The 20,153-nt window shown below is 42.9% G+C and overlaps 2 protein-coding genes across 8 annotated transcripts in view; both read right to left on the reverse strand.

Annotated features, from left to right (window-relative positions):
- Window positions 1-9,470, reverse strand: part of LOC139535681 (eukaryotic translation initiation factor 4 gamma 3-like) — an 85,001-nt gene extending 75,531 nt beyond the window's left edge. For all 4 annotated transcript variants that reach the window (XM_071335367.1, XM_071335366.1, XM_071335365.1 and 1 more), the window contains exon 1: window positions 8,801-9,470. In XM_071335367.1, coding sequence (XP_071191468.1) covers window positions 8,801-8,964 — 164 coding nt within the window. In that variant the 5' untranslated portion in view covers window positions 8,965-9,470. The remainder of the gene's footprint in view (window positions 1-8,800) is intronic.
- A 686-nt stretch (window positions 9,471-10,156) lies between these two features.
- The window catches only part of ece1 (endothelin converting enzyme 1), a 28,528-nt gene continuing 18,531 nt past the window's right edge, over window positions 10,157-20,153 (reverse strand). For all 4 annotated transcript variants that reach the window (XM_071335370.1, XM_071335369.1, XM_071335371.1 and 1 more), the window contains 10 exons: window positions 15,792-15,906; window positions 14,563-14,673; window positions 14,366-14,464; window positions 13,789-13,866; window positions 13,362-13,465; window positions 12,922-13,032; window positions 12,645-12,712; window positions 12,111-12,301; window positions 11,469-11,564; window positions 10,157-11,288 (listed from right to left, as the gene is read on the reverse strand). In XM_071335370.1, the coding sequence (XP_071191471.1) occupies window positions 11,112-11,288; window positions 11,469-11,564; window positions 12,111-12,301; window positions 12,645-12,712; window positions 12,922-13,032; window positions 13,362-13,465; window positions 13,789-13,866; window positions 14,366-14,464; window positions 14,563-14,673; window positions 15,792-15,906 (1,150 nt within the window). In that variant the 3' untranslated portion in view covers window positions 10,157-11,111. The remainder of the gene's footprint in view (window positions 11,289-11,468; window positions 11,565-12,110; window positions 12,302-12,644; window positions 12,713-12,921; window positions 13,033-13,361; window positions 13,466-13,788; window positions 13,867-14,365; window positions 14,465-14,562; window positions 14,674-15,791; window positions 15,907-20,153) is intronic.

Here is a 20,153-nt window from a genome sequence, read left to right on the forward strand (position 1 = left end):
AGAATATAATCTCACATTCACAGTGCAAAATAGCACTAAGTCTCTCGTCTGTAAATTAAAAGATATTTAAGTACAAGAATCAGCTTGAAAACCTAGAAAGGGGGTTGAGGAGTGAGACACTCCCTGCCTGCAAGGCATAGGCTAGACCTGGGCCGTCTGAATGCTAGCTCAGAACTACTCAGCAGTTTATTTTATCTACAACAGTGAGTGGGCTTATGAGAACATTCAACATGAATACACGACGCACCTGTCCTAAACTCTAACGGGTGCTATATGGCCCTACATGACTTTTATGCTTTATTTGGATCCCTATTACCATTTGCAGAAGCAGCAGCTACTCTTCCTGGCGTCCACACAAAAACAAGACAAGTAAGAAAGCACTGATATACAAGGACAGTCACACATTTAAAACACAACGATATACAAACAATGAAAGAATTACACAAACAATACAACAAAAAAATGGTGTGTGTTAGAGCGTACTCCACTCTGTGTTTGTCCCCTCACAGTCCCCGCCATTCCATGAGATGTTGTTTAATCCGTTTTTTAAAAGGTAATTTTGCTGTTTGCTTGAGTAATTGGAGATGGGAGTTCCACACAATCATGGCTCTGTATAATAATGTGCGATGCCGTGAATTCGTTTTGGACTCGGGGACTGTGAAGAGACGCCTGGTGACATGTCTTGTGGGGAATGTATGGGTGTCTGAGCTGAATGTTATTTGATTATGCAGACAATCTGGAATTTTCATCACAGTAATATTTCTCATAAAAACCCTCAACCAGGAAAAAAATGGTATGCCTGTTGTTGATGTCAGTTCCAGAAGTTGGAACCAAGATTATTTCCCCATTGTTTAGTTCTGAATAGAATCATATTTTTGGGGGTTCTGTTCAATTGTTCTGACCAGCAAAATAAAGTTCTGAATCGGTTCTAACAAAAAAGTAACAGTTTATTAAGTTCCTTTCTTGTCCTTTTTAAACAAACCTCTGAAATTTTATTTTATTTAGCACAACAATAAATTACTTCACCAATGGATTGTACAGCTTGCTATGAAGGGGGCAAAGCTATGTACATGCATTGGACAGACAAGTGCAGTGTAGGGTGCGACATGCCGACATGCGACTGAATTTTTGCAGGTGAGGAGAGCGCTGTACATGTTGTTATGACATTAATTATCAGAATTAGGCCCACGGAATTATGCCTATGGAGGAGTTTAAGTTTTCATAACAATCGGAAATCGGTAATTTTGGATGCGGATTTTGCATATATATTTTTTTTTACACCTTTATTTAACTAGGCAAGTCAGTTAAGAACACATTCTTATTTTCAATGACGGCCTAGGAATGGTGGGTTAACTGCCTTGTTCAGGGGCAGAACGGCAGATTTTTACCTTGTCAGCTTAGGGATTCAATCTTGCAACCTTACGGTTAACTAGTCCAACGCTCTAACCACCTGCCTCACGAGGAGCCCGCCTGTTACGCGAATGCAGTAAGAAGCCAAGGTAAGTTGCTAGCTAGCATTAAACTTATCTTTTCAAAAACAATCAATCATAATCACTAGTTATAACTACACATGGTTGATGATATTACTAGTTTATCTAACGTGTCCTGCGTTGCATATAATCGATGCAGTGTGCATTCGCGAAAATGGACTATCGTTGCTCCAACGTGTACCTAACCATAAACATCAATGCCTTTCTTAAAATCAATACACAGAAGTATATATTTTCTAAACCTGCATATTTAGCTAAAGGAAATCCAGTTTAGCAGGCAATATTAACCAGGTGAAATTGTGTCACTTCTCTTGCGTTCATTGCACGCAGAGTCAGGGTATATGCAACAGTTTGGGCCACCTGGCTCATTGCGAACTAATTTGCCAGAATTTTACATAATTATCACATAACATTGAAGGTTGTGCAATGTAACAGGAATATTTAGACTGATGGATGCCACCTGTTTGATAAAATACGGAACAGTCCCGTATTTCACTGAAAGAATAAATGTTTTGTTTTCGAGATGATAGTTTCCGGATTCGACCATATTAATGACCTAAGGCTCGTATTTCTGTGTGTTATTATGTTATAATAAAGTCTATGATTTGATAGAGCAGTCTGACTGAGCGATGGTGGGCACCAGCAGTTTTGTGTGTCTTGCCAACAGCTCTGCTGTTTATGAATTCAAGCCTATCAACTCCCGAGATTAGGCTGATGTAACCGATGTGAAACGGCTAGCTAGTTAGCGGGGTGCGCGCTAATAGCGTTTCAAACGTCACTCGTTCTGAGACTTGGAGTAGTTGTTCCCCTTGCTCTGCATGGGTAACGCTGCTTCGAGGGTGGCTGTTGTCGATGTGTTCCTAGATCGAGCCCATGTAGCGGGTGAGGAGAGGGATGGAAGCTATACTGTTACACTGGCAATACTAAAGTGCCTATAAGAACATCCAATAGTCAAAGGTATATGAAATAGAAAATCATAGAGAGAAATAGTCCTATAATTCCTATAATAACTACAACCTAAAACTTATTATCTGGGAATATTGAAGACTCATGTTAAAAGGAACCACCAGCTTTCATATGTTCTCATGTTCTGAGCAAGGAACTTAAACGTTAGCTTTCTTACATGGCACATGTTGCACTTTTACTTTCTTCTCCAACACTTTGTTTTCGCATTATTTAAACCAAATTGAACATGTTTCATTATTTATTTGAGGCTAAATTTATTTTTATTGATGTATTATATTAAGTTAAAATAAGTGTTCATTCAGTATTGTTGTAATTGTCATTATTACAAATAAATCAATAAAATAAAATAAAAATCGGCCGATTAATCGGTATCGCCTTTTGTTGGTCCTCCAATAATCGGTATCGGCGTTGAAAAAAGATAAATCGGTCGACCTATAATTCTAAGTTCCATTACATTACACATAATGCAGCTAGCGAACAAGCTTGAGTGTGCAGAGCGGCAACAGAATTAAAAATAAAAACACGTCATACATTTTTGTAGTTAATAAATCCAATGTGAAACGTGATAGCTATCCTAAACTATCATTGAAAAAGTGAATCCATTCTTCTCTAATAAAAAAACCTCTCCCTAATTTCTGAATCACGCCTGTAGCGTCAGTAGCTACAGTAGACTGTGCATGCGTCGGAGGGAGGGGGAGGAAGCCTACACACACAGGCAAAGATTTTCTATGCACAATTCCAGTTGAAGTTTAGGTCTGAGATAATGTTTTGAACCAAATACAACGCTTAAAATGTTTGATGTACTGTATTTAAAACCAGTTTATTATTAAATCACCCATTCTGATACTGACTAACTCCTTATTTAGAATTTCAGTGAGTTCACTGGCTTTGAGTGTTGACGTACAGTGTGGACACATCCACATACATAGTCCTTCTAGCGTCGTTTAAGACCAGTGGCAAACCAACATAGAGAAGAGTAACGGCCCAAGGCAACTGCCCTGAGGGACACTGCACATATTTAAGTGATAATGCCCTCGAAGCGGCGTTTGGAGGATATATTGGCACGGGTGTTGTTCGTCTTGGGCCCTCAAACCGTGCCAATATATCCTCCAAAACACCAGCTTCGAGGGCATTATCACTTATATTACGGGATACCAACATATTTTAATATTTTAAAAACATTTTGATGAATTTATTCATACTATTTCATCCTTCCACAAGATATAGACCTGACACAAATCTAGGGTTGCTACCCAAGCCGGCTGTTTGTTTGTTCTATTGGTTTGGTTGCGAGAAACGCGACCCAGTTGTTCAGTCCTTTTGTTCTGTATCTATGGACGCGGTTCGTTCTAAATGTTCCATTGTCATACTGGCTGGCAACATTCTTATCCCTTGCTTGCTAGCTAGCCAACTAACTTGGTCACTTCAAACAGTGCAGCCAGAATAACAGCAAAGTAGCTGCATTTGCGTTTGTTTAAGCTGTTTTCTAGTGACATTTGGATACATCCATAACAATGAGATAATGATTCGCGATTTCACCTGGTGTAGAAAATGTGCTCTCTCGTCAGGACACGTGTTCAGAGGAGCTAGCCAATAACACAGCTAACACATTCACTTCAAACTGAAGCTGGAAAACCTATTCCCCCTCAGGAGACTGAAAAGATTTGGCATGGGTCCTCAGATCCTCAAAAGGTTCTACAGATACACCATTGAGAGCATCCTGACTGGTTGCATCACTGCCTGGCATGGCAACTGCTCGGCCTCCGACCGCAAGGCTCTACAGAGGGTAGTGCGAACGGCCCAGTACATCACCGTGCCCAAGCTTCCTGCCATCCAGGACCTCAATACCAGGCGGTGTCAGAGTAAGGCCCTAAAAATTGTCAGACTCCAGCCACCCTAGTCATAGACTGTTCTCTCTGCTACTGCACGGCAAGTGGTACGGGGCGCCAAGTATAGGTCCAAGAGGCTTCTAAACAGCTTCTGCCCCCAAGCCATAAGACTCCTGAACATCTAATCAAATGGCTACCCAGACTATTTGCCCCCCCTCTTCACACCACTGCTACTCTCTTGTCATCTATGCATAGTCACTTTAATAACTCTACCTACATGTACATACTACCTCAACTAACCAGTGCCCCCGCACATTGTATCGGTACCCCCCTGTATATAGTCTTGCTATTGTTACTTTACTGCTGCTCTTTAATTACTTGTTACTTTTTTTCTTATTCTTATACGTTTTTTCTTTTAAACTGCATTGTTGGTTAGTAAGAATTTCACTAAGGTCTACTGGTTGTATTCGGCACATGTGACTAATAACATTTGAGTTGAAAGACAGCAAACTAGTTGCACTTAGTTTCGTTTGACCCGTTTTCTATTGATAGTTCTTTGTATATATCCATAAAAATTACGCTGATTCATGATTTCGACTGGCTGAGAAAAGCTGCCTGCCACTCTCATCCTGACACATTAATTACTATGGGATATCTGGAGATCGAATTTGAATATTAAAACAATGTCGCAAATGTCGGAGAAACAGACAAAGATTTATACAAATCTCCGCTGTTGAAAACTAAATGTTAGTCTGAAAGAAATGTGAGATAATGTCTAAATGCTTTTAATAGTGGAGATCAAGTTCATGAAGTGCCTGGCTGGGCTGATGAGACAGTGGATTGCACAGTCAGATGGAACAGAGTAAATTTTAACGTCATAGATTTAGCTGGTGGTAACTTGTGCAATAGACACCGGCTTGAATGCGGTTTTAACCAATCAGCATTCAGAATTAGACCCACCCGTTGTATAACTGAAGTTATAAACTGGGTAGTTCGAGCCCTAAATGCTGATTGGCTGATAGCCGTGGTATATCAGACTGTATACAACGGGTATGACAAAACATGTATTGTTACTGCTCTGATTACGTTTGTAACCAGTTTATAGTAGGAATAAGGCACTTCAGAGGTTTGTGATATATGGCCAATATACCACGGCTAAGGACTATGTCCAGGCACTCTGCGTTGTGTCGTACTAAGAACAGCACTTAGCAGTGGTATGTTGGTCATATACTGCATACCCTCGGGCATTATTGTTTAATTAGAGAAGCTTCCATTGAAGAACACTCTCAGGGTTATATTGGATAAGTAACTCCAACCATGTGATGGCAGGTGATGTAAAGCCATAGCAAGTGAGTTTCTTCAATAACAACTTACGATCAATAACATCAAAGGCTGCACTGAACAATAACCTCGCTGTTCCATGCTGTTTCTAATTAGTGGAACACACCCATAATGTCCCATTCATTCATTTTAACAAATTTAATCAAAATAAGCATGACAAAATATTGCTAGAAAAGTAAAGTGAAAGACAAGAATGAAGTGATGATGGCAGAATAAAGAGTGAGCGAGGGAGGCCTTTAGTTCCCGGCCCAGCTAGGGCTGCTGTAGTAGGGCACTATAAAAATCGGTTTTACTTTTTGCCGGATTCTGTTTTTACCCCAAATTCTGTTTTCTTGGGTTTTTGCACTCACAAATCACACTTTTTTAAAATAGAAAAACAACAAAATTCAATGTTCTAAGTCCACAACAACACTTCAACCACTTCAGGAGACCATGTCTGGGAAAAAATCTAAGACATTTTGATTTTGGGCACCAGCCAGAGACCATTTTTTTGGTTAGCAATATTTCTATTGAGCTCATATGACTGCAGAGTTTGCAAAACAAATTGATATCAATCTACCAGGTAGGCATAGGCTACTTTGTAGTTAACAATTAATTGAGAAGGTTTTTGGAAAGCCTTTCCATCTCGACCAGAAGACAGTCATCATTACCATCATCGCTAAAGTGTACACATACACATGCATACCACACACACACACACACACACACACACACACCTGTTCCGTTTCAGAAAGTTGCAGGAAAATACAAATCACTGATGCATTTTGTTAATGTTTAACTTCGACAAATTAATGCATTTTCTTCATTATTTTATATTGTTGAATTATGTCCTAATGTCAAGATTCTGTGATTGAGTCCACACCGCAGATTTGATAGGGCACTACTGTAGGCTGACCTGAGCCTTTGTTGTCAGACGGTGGGAAGCGCCGCCTTGGCCTCTCGTGCTGAATGCTAAGCAGCACTGCCATTGTCTGGGGAGTGCAGCAGTAGCCGCATGCACCGGGTTTCTCTCTTGCAAACAGGAGTAGCAACTAGCCCCGCCTACCCACCATCTCAGCTTACACACACACACACACACACATGGAAATCCCATCCATTGGGAGCAGAGGGCAGACAGAGAATAACATGTTCCCACACTCTTGACCTCAGGGAGGCAGAGGGGCAGACACCAGGAGGGTCAGTGAGTTTAATGACATAGTTTTTCTATAGACAGAGAGAAATCTGCATAGTTTGATGTATCTTATCTGTCACCTCGCAGTTGTAGCCTAAACTTTTCTTTGCTCAACCTATAACAATACTGCCTAAGTGGTGGTTACGTGGCAGAATTAAGTTATGGAACCCAGTTGACATACAAACAAATATAGTATAAAAATGAAATATAGAAATGAAAGCTGCAAAAGGCCTGAAGAATCTTCCATTATGAGACTGTGGAACAATCCCACCTGAGCGCCCCGGGGCATGAAGGAGACACAGTTGAACAAGATGAAAGACTAATGAATTTGAATCTAGACCACAAGCAATGCAGAGAGCACTGAGACACAGAGCACCATTGAACAGAGCTTGTAAGTCCAACATCCTACAATGTGAATGAAGCGGTGTAGATACACTAATTAAGAACCTTGGAACACCCTGGATACCACAGAAATCCTGGACTGAAGAACACCATCACTGTTATAGGCAGAAGCAGGAAGCTAATTCATCCCAATCCTCAAACCACCGCCACCAAGCTGTAAATAAAACAGGAGGTGACAGTACGACTTCACAGAATAGCATGAATAACAATGCAACCACAAAACAGGAGCATGTGCACTCTGTACACAATACTTCCATTATGACTGGACATTAGATTGAAATCATAAGGTGTTTTAATTGTAAAAAGCCACTAGGATAGATCCTAACATTAAAAAATGACCATTAGCAAGAATCCATCTCAAATTGATTAGGACTCAAAGTTGATATTCACAAAGTCCGAACAAATCAAGTAAGAAATTGTTTTTAGGAGGTCTTATTTGGAAGAATAATTCCACTGGGATCAAACGTGTTGACAGGGACCAAGGGTTTCTGAAGTGAGGGAAATGCTCTTGATCCATTTGTTAACAAAAATTATATTTGAATCATGCCACATTATGTTGAAGCTACACAAACTGGACAGAAAGGTAGCTGTCAAAAGAATCAAAAAGCCACGAGTCTCAGTACGCAGTGACTTGAAATAGCTAGTTAGGCTTACTGAATATTATTCATACAATCATGAAATATGCACAATTAAAGATATCCCTTCTTACAAATAAAATAGGTATAAAGCAAACTGGATCAGACTCATTACACTAGTACTACCGTGCTACAGTAACGTAGCATACATTGCTACCAACAACCAAATGCCTGGCGACACTCCCCTGTCAAGATGGGCATACTGGTGTTACACCGGCTGTCATCTACTACCCGGTGCAACTACCGCCTAGATTGATAAATAACAACCGGTGTTAGCATCCCTTCTATTGAAACCGGGGAGGGGATCCTAGGCCCATGTAACTTACTACTAGCTAACATTCACTCATACTTGCTAGCAAGAATAACTAATGTTACAGTTTTAGGGTGATGGCTACAACATTTGGTTAGCTGGTCCACCCAAAACATTCATCTCTCACAAACACTGCCCCCAATACTATAGGTTAGCCAATAGGCTAGCGGATTAGTTAGCCGCTGCTACGTGTTTTCAGTTGCAAATGAACCTACCTATCTAATATGAAAGTGGCTGGCTAGCTAGCTAGCTACCGCCAGTAAACGAAACAAAGCCGGTGGCCCTCTAGCAGTTAGTTAGCCTACGCCACCTCGTCAAATTGAGTGTGATGTTAGTTAGCCCGCAGTTTCTGATCCACAAGTTCAAATTACATTGCCATTGGCCAACAAAATACATCAAAATCAATTATGTGCAGTTTAGCTACGTTGCCTAGCTAGTTTAGCAAGTAACGTTAGTCAACAAGCCACTAATCTGTTAACTAGCTAACATTAGCCAACTACCTAGCTAGCTAATTGTTCCCCCCTGCTCTTCGAAACATCAGTCATTCACCCGCACCCAACCTCTAACCAATAACGTTACTAGCTTGATACCTAAATGTGTTTTCCCCGAATACCTGACCAAAAGATGCCAGGGGCATTCTTGCCAATGAAGGATACTGAGGTGGCGGCACGGCGTTCGACTGAGGAGCACCTGGGGCTCCCGGTGGTAAAGACACGGAGGTCAGGGTAGCCCGCAGTTGGCTCGACGGAGACGGGACAGTTCCAGGTCCACTTACTGCGACAGTGGCGGGTTTTGGGACTATTTTCGTCGGCAAACTCATTGCAAAAAAACAAAACAATACACTAATAAATACTGATACAAAATATATCTAGCTTGCATAAATATAGCTAGCAAGCGTTGAATATTATTGAAGCAGGCCGCAAATCCTTTTACCGACAGGGCTAGCTATTAGCAACGCAGAAAATCTTTTTTTCATGGAAAGTCGCTGTTCGGGTCTATGGTGTTATTCATGGGGACGGTGGGAGGTTTGCCTCCCTTGCCCGTCCAGGACCTCTGCAGATCCGGTTCAGTTCTTTCGAGCAGTGTCACCGGTGTCTTTCCTCCTTCGATAATTTAACATTTGTTATCAACAACTGATTTTTCTATAGCTAGCTAATCATTTTTCCACGGAGATGAGAGACTTCGTTAACATGGCGTTGCGGCCGCTTCCAGTCCGGCAGGACAGACGATTCGACAATTCTCGTCCAATTACGGGTATGTTCGGCTTACCTAGAGCGATCGAAAATGACGCTTAATTTGTTGCATTCATGTGGCCAAAGCTCATCTAGTCTACTGACTGGCACATACATTCATCTATATTGATGAGCACTGCATTATTCTTGTTCTAATAAATAACTATGCTTGGTGCTATTTTTAAAGAATGCATGGTATTTATTATTTTAACTGCAGTGGCTGTCTTGAAGTGTGTGTGTAAAATAAACTCAATTTTTTAACGAGGCAATTCAGTTAAGAACACATTCTTATTTACAATGACGGCCTACCGGGGAACAGTGGGTTCAGGAGCAGATCGACAGATTTTTACCTTACCAGACCGGGGATTCGATCCAGCAACCTTTCGGTTACTGGTTACAACGCTCTAACAACTAGGCTACCTGCCGCCCCATGCTATATTTATGGGGTCGTTCTCAAGAACCGCTCAATAATGTATACAAATGTAATCAGGTTCAGGTACTGTAATATGTACACATAATTATAATGGTGTATTTACAGGCAAAGACCGAGAAGTCAAAACTTTGTAGTGGATTGTACTGTACTCAGTACTGCATTGTTTGTGTGCAGCGACATCTGTCGTTAATAACCATCAATTGACATACTTTTTTTTGTAGGTAAAAAGACTGAATTATTTTTGCTTTGATATATGGATAGTTTTTATTTGTTTTGGGATCAAAAACTATAAAAAGTCCCTTTCAAGCATCAGACGAGCCATAGAAAAAGATGGGCATACAAAAGAATGGTGACAATATTTTTATTAGATTAGAAAAATAGTTTTATGACACATACAAGCCCTGTCATGCATGAGCAGCTCCAGAATGGGAAAACTCTTTGTTATGTGACTTGTTCGATGGTCAATACATCCTTCACAAGTTTCAGGAATTCTCTGATTGAAAACTATTCAAATAATATGTCCCTTATCATATCAGGCATTCAGCAATTCGGAGGATCACTTCTTTACAACATCACTACTGTATAAACTGGAGACATTAAGCAATCAGACTTTACACAAATGATGATGTTGTGTTAGGTTTGTTGATGCAGAAATGACATACACATAGCTTATTGAATCGGATCAATCATGGGCAATAATAAAATATGACTGATACAATCTACTTGACTTGTATTCTAGATGTGATTGACGGTTTCCTCCGGATTATATTGTTTCAGTCCAAATCCAGTAATTGCAACTCGTCATTCTTTTGCAGTCTAAAAATATACAATAAGTGAAGACAACATATAGAGGTGGATTGATCAGATACAAATTGTAACAGTGAAAAAGAAAGACAGAAAATAAATATCCCTTCCTGTTGAAAAATAAGGCATATGACAACTCTACATAAAACCTGATTGAGAGAAGTTCCATTAGTTTTCCCTTTTTTATAACCATTTCTTCGGTTTCCAGTGTTAAAATTGTTCCTCCTTTATATAAACATAAAGGCACATTTTCATAGAGTTTAATTGGGGGGAAATAGGCAGCTTTCTAAAACAAATTGTCTTTATGAAGAGAGTTGTGGCTGGCTCAACCTCCAGCCCTCATAATGACCCTGAGAAGGGCAGAGTGGGTAAAACAGCTGGATTTTTAGTGGTATCAAGACCAATGCTCTCCTTCCTTAGAGACTTTGCCTCTAATTTGCTCCAAATCCCCAATGCCCATTTTGCCACCTGCCATACCGACAAATGGGTAGCAAAGCATCACCAAAGCTCACACTTGTGTTTAGGGTTCATGGGGGAATCTGCCTTGCAGCCAAAGTGCTCAGAGAACTCATGGGAATTGGAGATGGTGCCAATAACTCGAAATCTTGATGGACTGTGTGGATCTGTGATGACGCCCTCATGCGAGCTTTCCGGAGTCCGAACTGAGCACCATACCTACATATAGCAGGAAGCACAGACACACATATTAAGGATTTCAGAGTGAAAAGTCCTTAATTTACATTATCAATGTAATAGGTAATTATAATTAATACATAACACCGTTGAAGGTAGGCATGCTAGAGAATGCATTACTACATTTGCCACAGACATGGATATACTTTAAGTGGCACAAACCTGGGCAAATCCAACAAAAAATAATTGATGATTGGTCATCCCCAGGGCGGGCAGGGTGGCCTCCTCTCCATTCTTTGCAATCCAGTTCATATAAGCCTTCAAAGCAGACAAGGGTCATATTACAGACAGCATGCATTATCCTCCTCTCGCCATCGAGAACAGTATGAGAAAAAAAAAACTGAAGAGACTCTTTCTGCTCGCCCTCAGCTTTATTTCCTCCTCAGTCCCCACTAACAGACAGCGCTCATGCAGTTCCCCATTTCTGCCATGTGGTTGGCTCATCTGCTCCATAACCTATGACTTTCATTTGACGGAAAGAATGTTTGAGAGCTCACTCTGAGGCTGACCAAGCCTCTCCAAGCCACCTGTTGCATTTCCAGGCTTTGCTGTGATGTAGGCAACCCCGTTTTTTTCCACCACAGAGTAAAGACACGACCCACAATGACCCAATCAAGTGAACAAGAAAACATGTAACGTGTGTCATAGTTCTGACCTTCCAAATACTGCATCTCATATTGATGATTCCGAAATGTCTGCACATTTACAGTATGTGTGTGTATAACTTGAATTGCTCTTGCTCTTCATATTGTCAAGTCTACTTTCTTCTATCCCACCCTAACAACACCTCTCTATCATACACACCTTGTAGGCAGCCTTCAGTCCACCATTGTCAGCTATGTTCTCTCCCAGGGTGTGTTTTCCATTGAGGGGTTCTTTGTTGATGCTGTAGTTACTGTACTGCTCCACCATACACTGGGTCTGCTTCTTAAAGGCCTCCACAGACGAGTTTTTCCACCAGGAGCGGAGGTTCCCATCCTTGTCGTACTCTCTCCCTTTAACATAAAGAAAAATATGCTGTAGAACTGGATGCTTCGTTTAATATCGTAATGTGTCACGTTCGGTGGGATGTTTTTTGGTGGGATGTTTACAACAGCCTATAATATTTTTTCGTTCTTTTTTTTTAAAGAGAGAGGGCAGACAAGATTATGCAGTCGAGATTCTGGTGAATTTGCAGGGGTCAGCTCGCCCTGTGATCAAAGTGTCTCCCCTGCCCTGCCATACAGCCTTTATTTATTTTATTTTATTGTATTTTAGTTTGTAGCAAAACTTCTTATTTCCCATATAAAGTAATAAGAGTTAAGACAATACAACTTCTTTGAAAATTAAAGATCTTACCTTGGTCATCAAAAGCGTGTGTCAACTCATGTCCCATAACTACACCAATCCCACCAAAGTTCAGGGCCCTGGAAATAGATTCAAAATCCTTTCAAGTAAATAAAAGCATTTTATAACTTGCAATTAAATTCTTGGCTATGTGAAGACACTCAAAGAGACACACATACTGTATACAATTGATGCAAGTATGGCGCGCACATGTGGTGTACCTGTATTTGTGCCTGAAATGGGGACGTATTAGGGAACTGTATAGGCTGAAGAGGGAAGAGGGACCTACTTTGGCCAAGAGCGGCTGTAAAAAGGAGCTTGAAGGATTCCTGCTGGGAGCACCATCTCATTCTTGGTGGGATTGTAGTATGCATTCACTGTAGGAGGGGTCATGCTCCACCTGTGTATGCAAGACATGGGATATAACACCAACTGAGCACAAAAGTCTGAGATCAGGGTGGTAAAAAACAGTATTTGACTCTCCCCTATCCCCTTCGCTAGGCTGTTGACTTCAGATCAGTGTGAAAGAATGAGAAGCCTGAGCTACTCGGCTATGTAGTGAGAGAAAGGGATCAGTACAGCTGAGGGATATTGGTTCCCGGGGAACATTTCTGGATGCCAGCAGTATTCCTTAGAGTCAGAATGGGAATTTGTCCCTGTCAGAGCATTTGACCTCCTCTCTGGAGAGGCCAGCAACAGGAGGGTGAGGGCCGGGTTATAGACACTCACTGGTCTCTGTTGGGGATTTTCCTCAGCTGGTCCGCAGTCACTCTGGCAGAGAAGTTGTAGTACTGCATGACATTTTGGAAATACAGGTCAGACACCACCTCAAACTGAGAAAGAGAGAGGAATCAGGTTAGAGAGAGAAAGAGGTTTACACACAAGCAATGCAAACAGGAGATACTGTAAGATCAAATACATTTTTATTGGTCACATACACATGGTTAGCAGATGTTATTGCGAGTGTAGCAAAATGCTTGTGCTTCTAGTTCCGACAGTGCAGCAATATCTAACAAGATTGACAACCCTTCTCAAAACCAGGGTCTTACAGTAAGACAACAAAGAGTTGTGTCTTTTTTTATCAACATATGATATGACATGGACAACTTCATAAAACAGAAGTATGCATATTTATTTTAATTGCATATTTACCTACATCATTGAACACTTTGTCAAGCTCCTTGGGGTCCATGATGAATTTTGGATATCCAACCATGTTGTAAATGGCATCAGCCTATAACAGAGAAGATGAGGTGAATTGAGACAGATGCTAACACCAGATGGCACTGCAGAGTTAGTTTCACGAGCCTTACGCTAAACATGACCATTATAGCAAAAAGGACTATTACATTTACATTTGAGTCATTTAGCAGACACTCTTATCCAGAGCAACTTACAGTTAGTGCATCCATCTTAAGATAGCTAGGTGAGACAACCACATATCACAGTCATAGTAAGTACACTTTTCCTTGATAAAAGTAGCTATCAGCAAAGTCAGTGCTGGGTGTTCTTTTTTTCTTTTTTGTGGACAATGCTTTATGTGTCCTGCCGGGCAATCTCTTATGGAATACAATTGAAATGCTATAGCTGTAACAGACACAGCATACCATACCATGTTAATTACGAGGCAAGAAACATTTCCATAGTTTGCAGTCAGTGTAATGACAATTCCCTCACCCTAACAGTGGAAAACATATTTCTGGCAGTTATTCAAAGCAACTCGTCTCGCCCACCTTCTCTTTGGCTGCCTTTTTGGTCTCCTGGTCCATCCAGCCCACATACTTCAGACTATCCTCAAATGCCCATTTGATCTCAGAGACCATATCTTCTGCCTGACAGACAGGGAAAAGGAAAGGCATGTCAGAATCTCACCCAGGGGCAGCTCACAGTGGAGGTAGTGCGTGAGTGGGTGATACCTTGAAACACTTACAATGGCCTTGCTGTCCTCGTCGAAGGTGGCTTTGACAAACAGGGCCCCGAGAGCAAAGCCGAGGGCACTGTCCGTGTCGCTGACGCACAGCTTCCAGCGTGGGGTGCAGCTCTGAAACATCACACTGAACACATGAGAACTATGACACCACACCACCAGAAAACATGACACCACCTACACACAAAAACACTGACATCACCTAAACACACAAGATAGCACTGTCTCTCAGACTACACAAAGTCTATGCAAATACTTGAAAACATTGCATGATCCTAACACAGCATCAGTCTTTAACTGTATTAGATTTTATAATGCCCCTCAAGCATGAAGTAGTAGTGTTGGTTTTGCATATGAAGCAAACAATCTTTCCTTGGAATCCTTTACCTCAAGGCGAAGCCAGGCCTTTATCAGAGTGTGTAGGGAGACAGCACATTGCCCTCTAAAAGGGCTGACTGTTGTTTTAGTGAGATTCTCAGAGATTGGCAATGACAGGACACTCCTCTCGCCCCCCAACTTCCCCTTTCCTACTGGAGATACTAGAATCCAAACTGAGACTATGCAGCCAGGGGGAAAGGAAGAGGCCAACAGAGTGGAAACGGGTGAGCAAGAAACAGATAGGAGGAGATACAGGGGAAATAATGACAGAGGGAGTGATAGAGGTAGAAAGGGAGGGGAGCTAATAGTGTAGTGTGGATGGTCCCAGGAATTGTGCACACACACTTGCAAACACGCACACACAGGACGAGAAAGCACTTGGTATGTTTTAACAGTGTGACCCCAACGGAAATCAAGGCCAGGGGAACAGGATCTAGCTCAGATAAGGGTTTGGATAGCTGGAACCCCCACAGCACAACACAACACAGCCGATAGCTGTTAGCAGCAGACAGCTAAGGGAAAAAGCTGTCCGGTCAATTTAATGTGTGTCTAGTGATGACAGTGACTCAGCTACTAAAGTATTTTCTTATCAGCTTCTTGTTTAATTAAGTTCGCTACTGACAAGTGCACATCTTATTACGTTTTATCTATGCAAATTTCCGTTTACAGTGTACTTTATACACATAGTTTCAGCCACTCATTTATTTTTATCTGTGCTATAAGCAAATATAGCTTAACTCTGCTGACTGTAGCAGCAGGAAAAGCCAGTCCCCTTGAGTACTCTTATCTGAGGTCTGTTGCCTATTTCCCTGCCAGCTTAAAGCACTGACATTATCTCCATCTCTCTCTCTCACCTTCTTGGTTCCGTACATGACTTCAAAGAAGCGCTGCTCAGCATCCTGGAACTTTTGGTCCAGGATGGACACCATCTTCCTCAGCACCTTCATGATCATGTAGTTGTTCAGGACGCTGCACAGGTAGGAGTATATTCATTCATTACATCATTCATCACATTAACATTTCAGGAAAGGAAGCAAAATATTATATATGTACAGTGGCAAGAAAAAGTATGTGAACCCTTTGGAAATACCTGGATATCTGCATAAATTGGTCATAAAATTTGATCTGATCTTCATCTAGGTCACAATAATAGACAAACAGTCTGCTTAAACTAATAACACACAAACAATTATACGTTTCATGTCTTTATTGAACACACTGTGTAAACACTCACAGTGCAGGGTGGGAAAAGTATGTGAACCCTTGGATTTAATAACTGGTTGACCCTCCTCTGGCAGCAATAACCTCAACAAAACGTTTTCTGTAGTTGCGGATCAGACCTGCACAATGGTCAGGAGGAATTTTGGACCATTCCTCTTTACAAAACTGTTTTAGTTCAGCAATATTCTTGGGATATCTAGTGTGAACTGCTCTCTTGAGGTCAGGACTCTGACTGGGCCACTCCAATAGGCATATTTTCTTCTGTTGAAGCCATTCTGTTGTTGATTTACTTCTGTGTTTTGGGTTGTTGTCCTGCTGCATCACCCAACTTCTGTTGAGCTTCAATTGGAGGACAGATAGCCTTACATTATCCTGCAAAATGTCTTGATAAACTTGGGAATACATTTTTCCGTCGATGATAGCAAACTGTCCAGGCCCTGAGGCAGCAAAGAAGCCCGAAACCATGATGCTCCCTCCACCATACTTTACAGTTGGGATGAGGTTTTGATGTTGGTGTGCCTTTTTTTCTCCACACATAGTGATGTGTGTTCCTTCCAAACAATTTAACTGTAGTTTCATCTGTCCACAGAATATTTTGCCAGTAGCGCTGTGGAACATCCAGGTGCACTTTTGCAAACTTCAGACATGCAGCAATGTTTTTTTTGGACAGAAGTGGCTTCTCCGTGGTGTCCTCCAATAAACACCATTCTTGTTTAGTGTTTACATGTCGTAGACTCGTCAACAAAGTTGTTAGCATGTTCCAGAGATTTATGTAAGTCTTTAGCTGACACTAGGATTCTCCTTAACCTCATTGAGCATGTGCTCTTGTGCTCTTGCAGTCATCTTTGCAGGACGGCCACTCCTAGGGAGAGAAGCAACAGTCCTGAACTTTCTCTATTTATAGACAATTTGTCTTACCGTGGACTGATGGACATTAAGGCTTTTATAGATACTTTTGTAACCCTTTCCAGCTTTATGCAAGACAACAATTCTTAATCTTAGGTCTTCTGAGATCTCTTTTGTTCAAGGCATGGTTCACATCAGACAATTCTTCTTGTGAATAGCAAACTCAAATTTTGTGAGTGTTTTTTATAGGGCAAGGCAGCTCTAACCAACATCTCCAATCGCGTCTCATTGATTAGACTCCAGGTTAGCTGACTCCTGACTCCAATTAGCTTTTGGAGAAGTCATTAGCCTAGGGGTTCACATACTTTTTCCAACCTACTGTCACGACTGCTGGTCGGTGCTGGGGAGGTTCTCCAGGGAGTCGAGGCAGCAGGCAGGGCACTGGTGGATCATCCCAGGTGAGTAGGCACCTGACTCACCCAGAGCTTCCTGTTTCGCACATGTGTGTATGTATAGAATTTCCTGAGTTTTCCCCGCATTCCCAGCATAAGGCGCAAGTAGATTCAGGTGCAGCTGGGAACTTTATTGATCGTTCATTTGCAATTAGATTAGGGATCCCTATTGTTCCTGTTGATGTGCCCTTCCCTGTACATGCCTTAGATAGTCGTCCTTTAGGGTCGGGACTGATCAGGGAGGTCACAGCTCCACTCTGTATGATAACGCAGGGGGATCATAAGGTAGAGAATTAGTCTCTTTCTGATCGATTCACCTGCGTTTCCTGTGGTGTTGGGGCGTCCCTGGTTGGCCGATCATGACCCCACTATTTCGTGAAAACAGGGGGCTCTCAAGGGATGGTAACGTCAGTGTTCAGGGAGGTGTGTAGGTGTTTCCATAGGTGCAACTACGGTGGAGAGTCCAAACCAGGTCTCCACCATGCACATCCCCCCTGAATATGCCGATTTGGCTCTCGCCTTCTGTAAAAAGAAGGCAACTCAATTACCACCCCATCGACGGGGGGATTGTGCAATAAATCTCATGGTAGACGCAGCAGGAGTCACGTGTATCCTTTGTCACAGGAGGAGACGGCGGCTATGGAAACATATGTCTCCGAATCTCTGGGACAGGGATAGATTCAGCCTTCCACTTCACCTGCAGTTTTTTTTTTGTGAAGAAGAAGGATGGAGGTTTACACCCGTGTATTGACTATCGAGGTATAAATCAGATCACAGTGAAGTACAGTTACCTGCTACCTCTCATAGCCAGTGTTACAGAGTCATTGCACGGGGCGCGCTTCTTCACAAAATTGGATCTCAGGAGCGCTTACAACCTGGTGCGTATCCGGGAGGGGGATGAGTGGAAGACGGCATTTAGTACCACCTCTGGGCACTATGAGTACCTTGTCATGCCGTACGGGTTGATGAATGCTCCATCAGTCTTTCAATCCTTTGTAGACAAGATTTTCAGGGACCTGTAGTGTAGTGGTGTATATAGATGACATTCTAATATACTCCGCTACACGCGCCGAGTATGTGTCCCTGGTGCGCAAGGTGCTTGGTCGACTGTTGGAGCATGACCTGTACGTCAAGGCTGAGAAATATCTGTTCTTCCAACAGTCCGTCTCCTTCCTAGGGTACCGCCTGTCCGCGACAGCGGTGGAGATGGAGAAGGACCGCATTTCAGCCATGCGTAATTGGCCGACTCCAACCACGGTAAAGGACTTGCAGCGGTTTTTAGGGTTTGCCAACTACTACCGGAGATTTATCAGGGGCTTTGGTCAGGTAGCGGCTCCCATTACCTCTTTGCTAAAGGAGCTTTTGGTCACCTGAAGGCTCTGTTTACCTCGGCTCCCGTGCTGGCTCATCCTGATCCCTCTTTGGCATTTATAGTAGAGGTGGACGCGTCCGAGGCTGGGATAGGAGCTGTGCTGTCTCAGCGCTCGGGTACGCCACCAAAGCTCCGCCCCTGTGCTTTTTTTTCTAAAAAGCCCAGCCCGGCAGAGCGAAACTATGATGTGGGTGATCGGAAGGTGTTGGCTGTTGTCAAGGCTCTGAAGGCGTGGAGGCATTGGCTTGAGGGGGCTAAACACCCTTTCCTCATTTGGACTGACCACCGCAATCTGGAGTACATCCGGGCGGCGAGGAGACAGGCAAGGTGGGCCATGTTTTTCACCCGTTTTGTTTTCACCCTTTCCTACAAACCAGGTTCCCAGAACGCTAAGACAGACGCACTGTCCCGGATGTATGACACAGAGGAGCGGTCCACGGATCCCACTCCTATACTTCCGGCTTCTTGCCTGGTGGCACCGGTGGTATGGGAGGTGGATGCGGACATCGAGCGGGCGTTACGTACAGAGCCCACTCCCAACCAGTGTCCAGTTAGGCGTCTGTACGTTCCGTCTGAAGTCCGCGATCGTTTGATCTGTTGGGCTCACACGTCACCCTCCTCTGGTCATCCTGGCATCGGTCGGACAGTGCGCTGTCTTAGTGGGAAGTACTGGTGGCCCACTTTAGCTAAGGACGTGAGGGTTTATGTTTCCTCCTGCTCGGTATGCGCCCAGTGCAAGGCACCTAGACACCTGCCCAGAGGGAAATTACAACCCCTACCCTTTCCAATCGGTGGATTTCGTGACAGATCTTCCTCCGTCACAGGGAAACACCACGATCCTGGTTGTTGTGGATCGGTTCTCTAAGTCCTGCCGTCTCCTTCCTTTGCCCGGTCTCCCTACGGCTCTACAGACTGCGGAGGCCCTGTTCACCCACGTCTTCCGGCACTACGGGGTGCCTGAGGATATAGTTTCTGATCGGGGTCCCCAGTTCACGTCTAGGGTCTGGAGGGCGTTTATGGAATGCCTGGGGGTCTCGGTCAGCCTCACCTCAGGGTTTCACCCCGAGAGTAACAGGCAGGAGGAGAGTTAACCAGGATGTGGGTAGGTTTCTGCGGTCCTATTGCCAGGACCGGCCGGGGGAGTGGGCGGCTTTCATCCCCTGGGCAGAGATGGCCCAAAACTCCCTCCGCCACTAACCTATCTTCTTTTCAATGTGTACTAGGTTATCAGCCGGTCCTGGCACCGTTCCATCAGAGCCAGATCGAGGCACCTGCGGTGGACGAATGGTTTCGGCGCTCGGAAGAAACATGTGATGCTGCCCATG

The sequence above is a fragment of the Salvelinus alpinus genome, chromosome 12 (assembly GCF_045679555.1).
Source record: "Salvelinus alpinus chromosome 12, SLU_Salpinus.1, whole genome shotgun sequence".
NCBI classification, from domain to species: domain Eukaryota; kingdom Metazoa; phylum Chordata; class Actinopteri; order Salmoniformes; family Salmonidae; genus Salvelinus; species Salvelinus alpinus.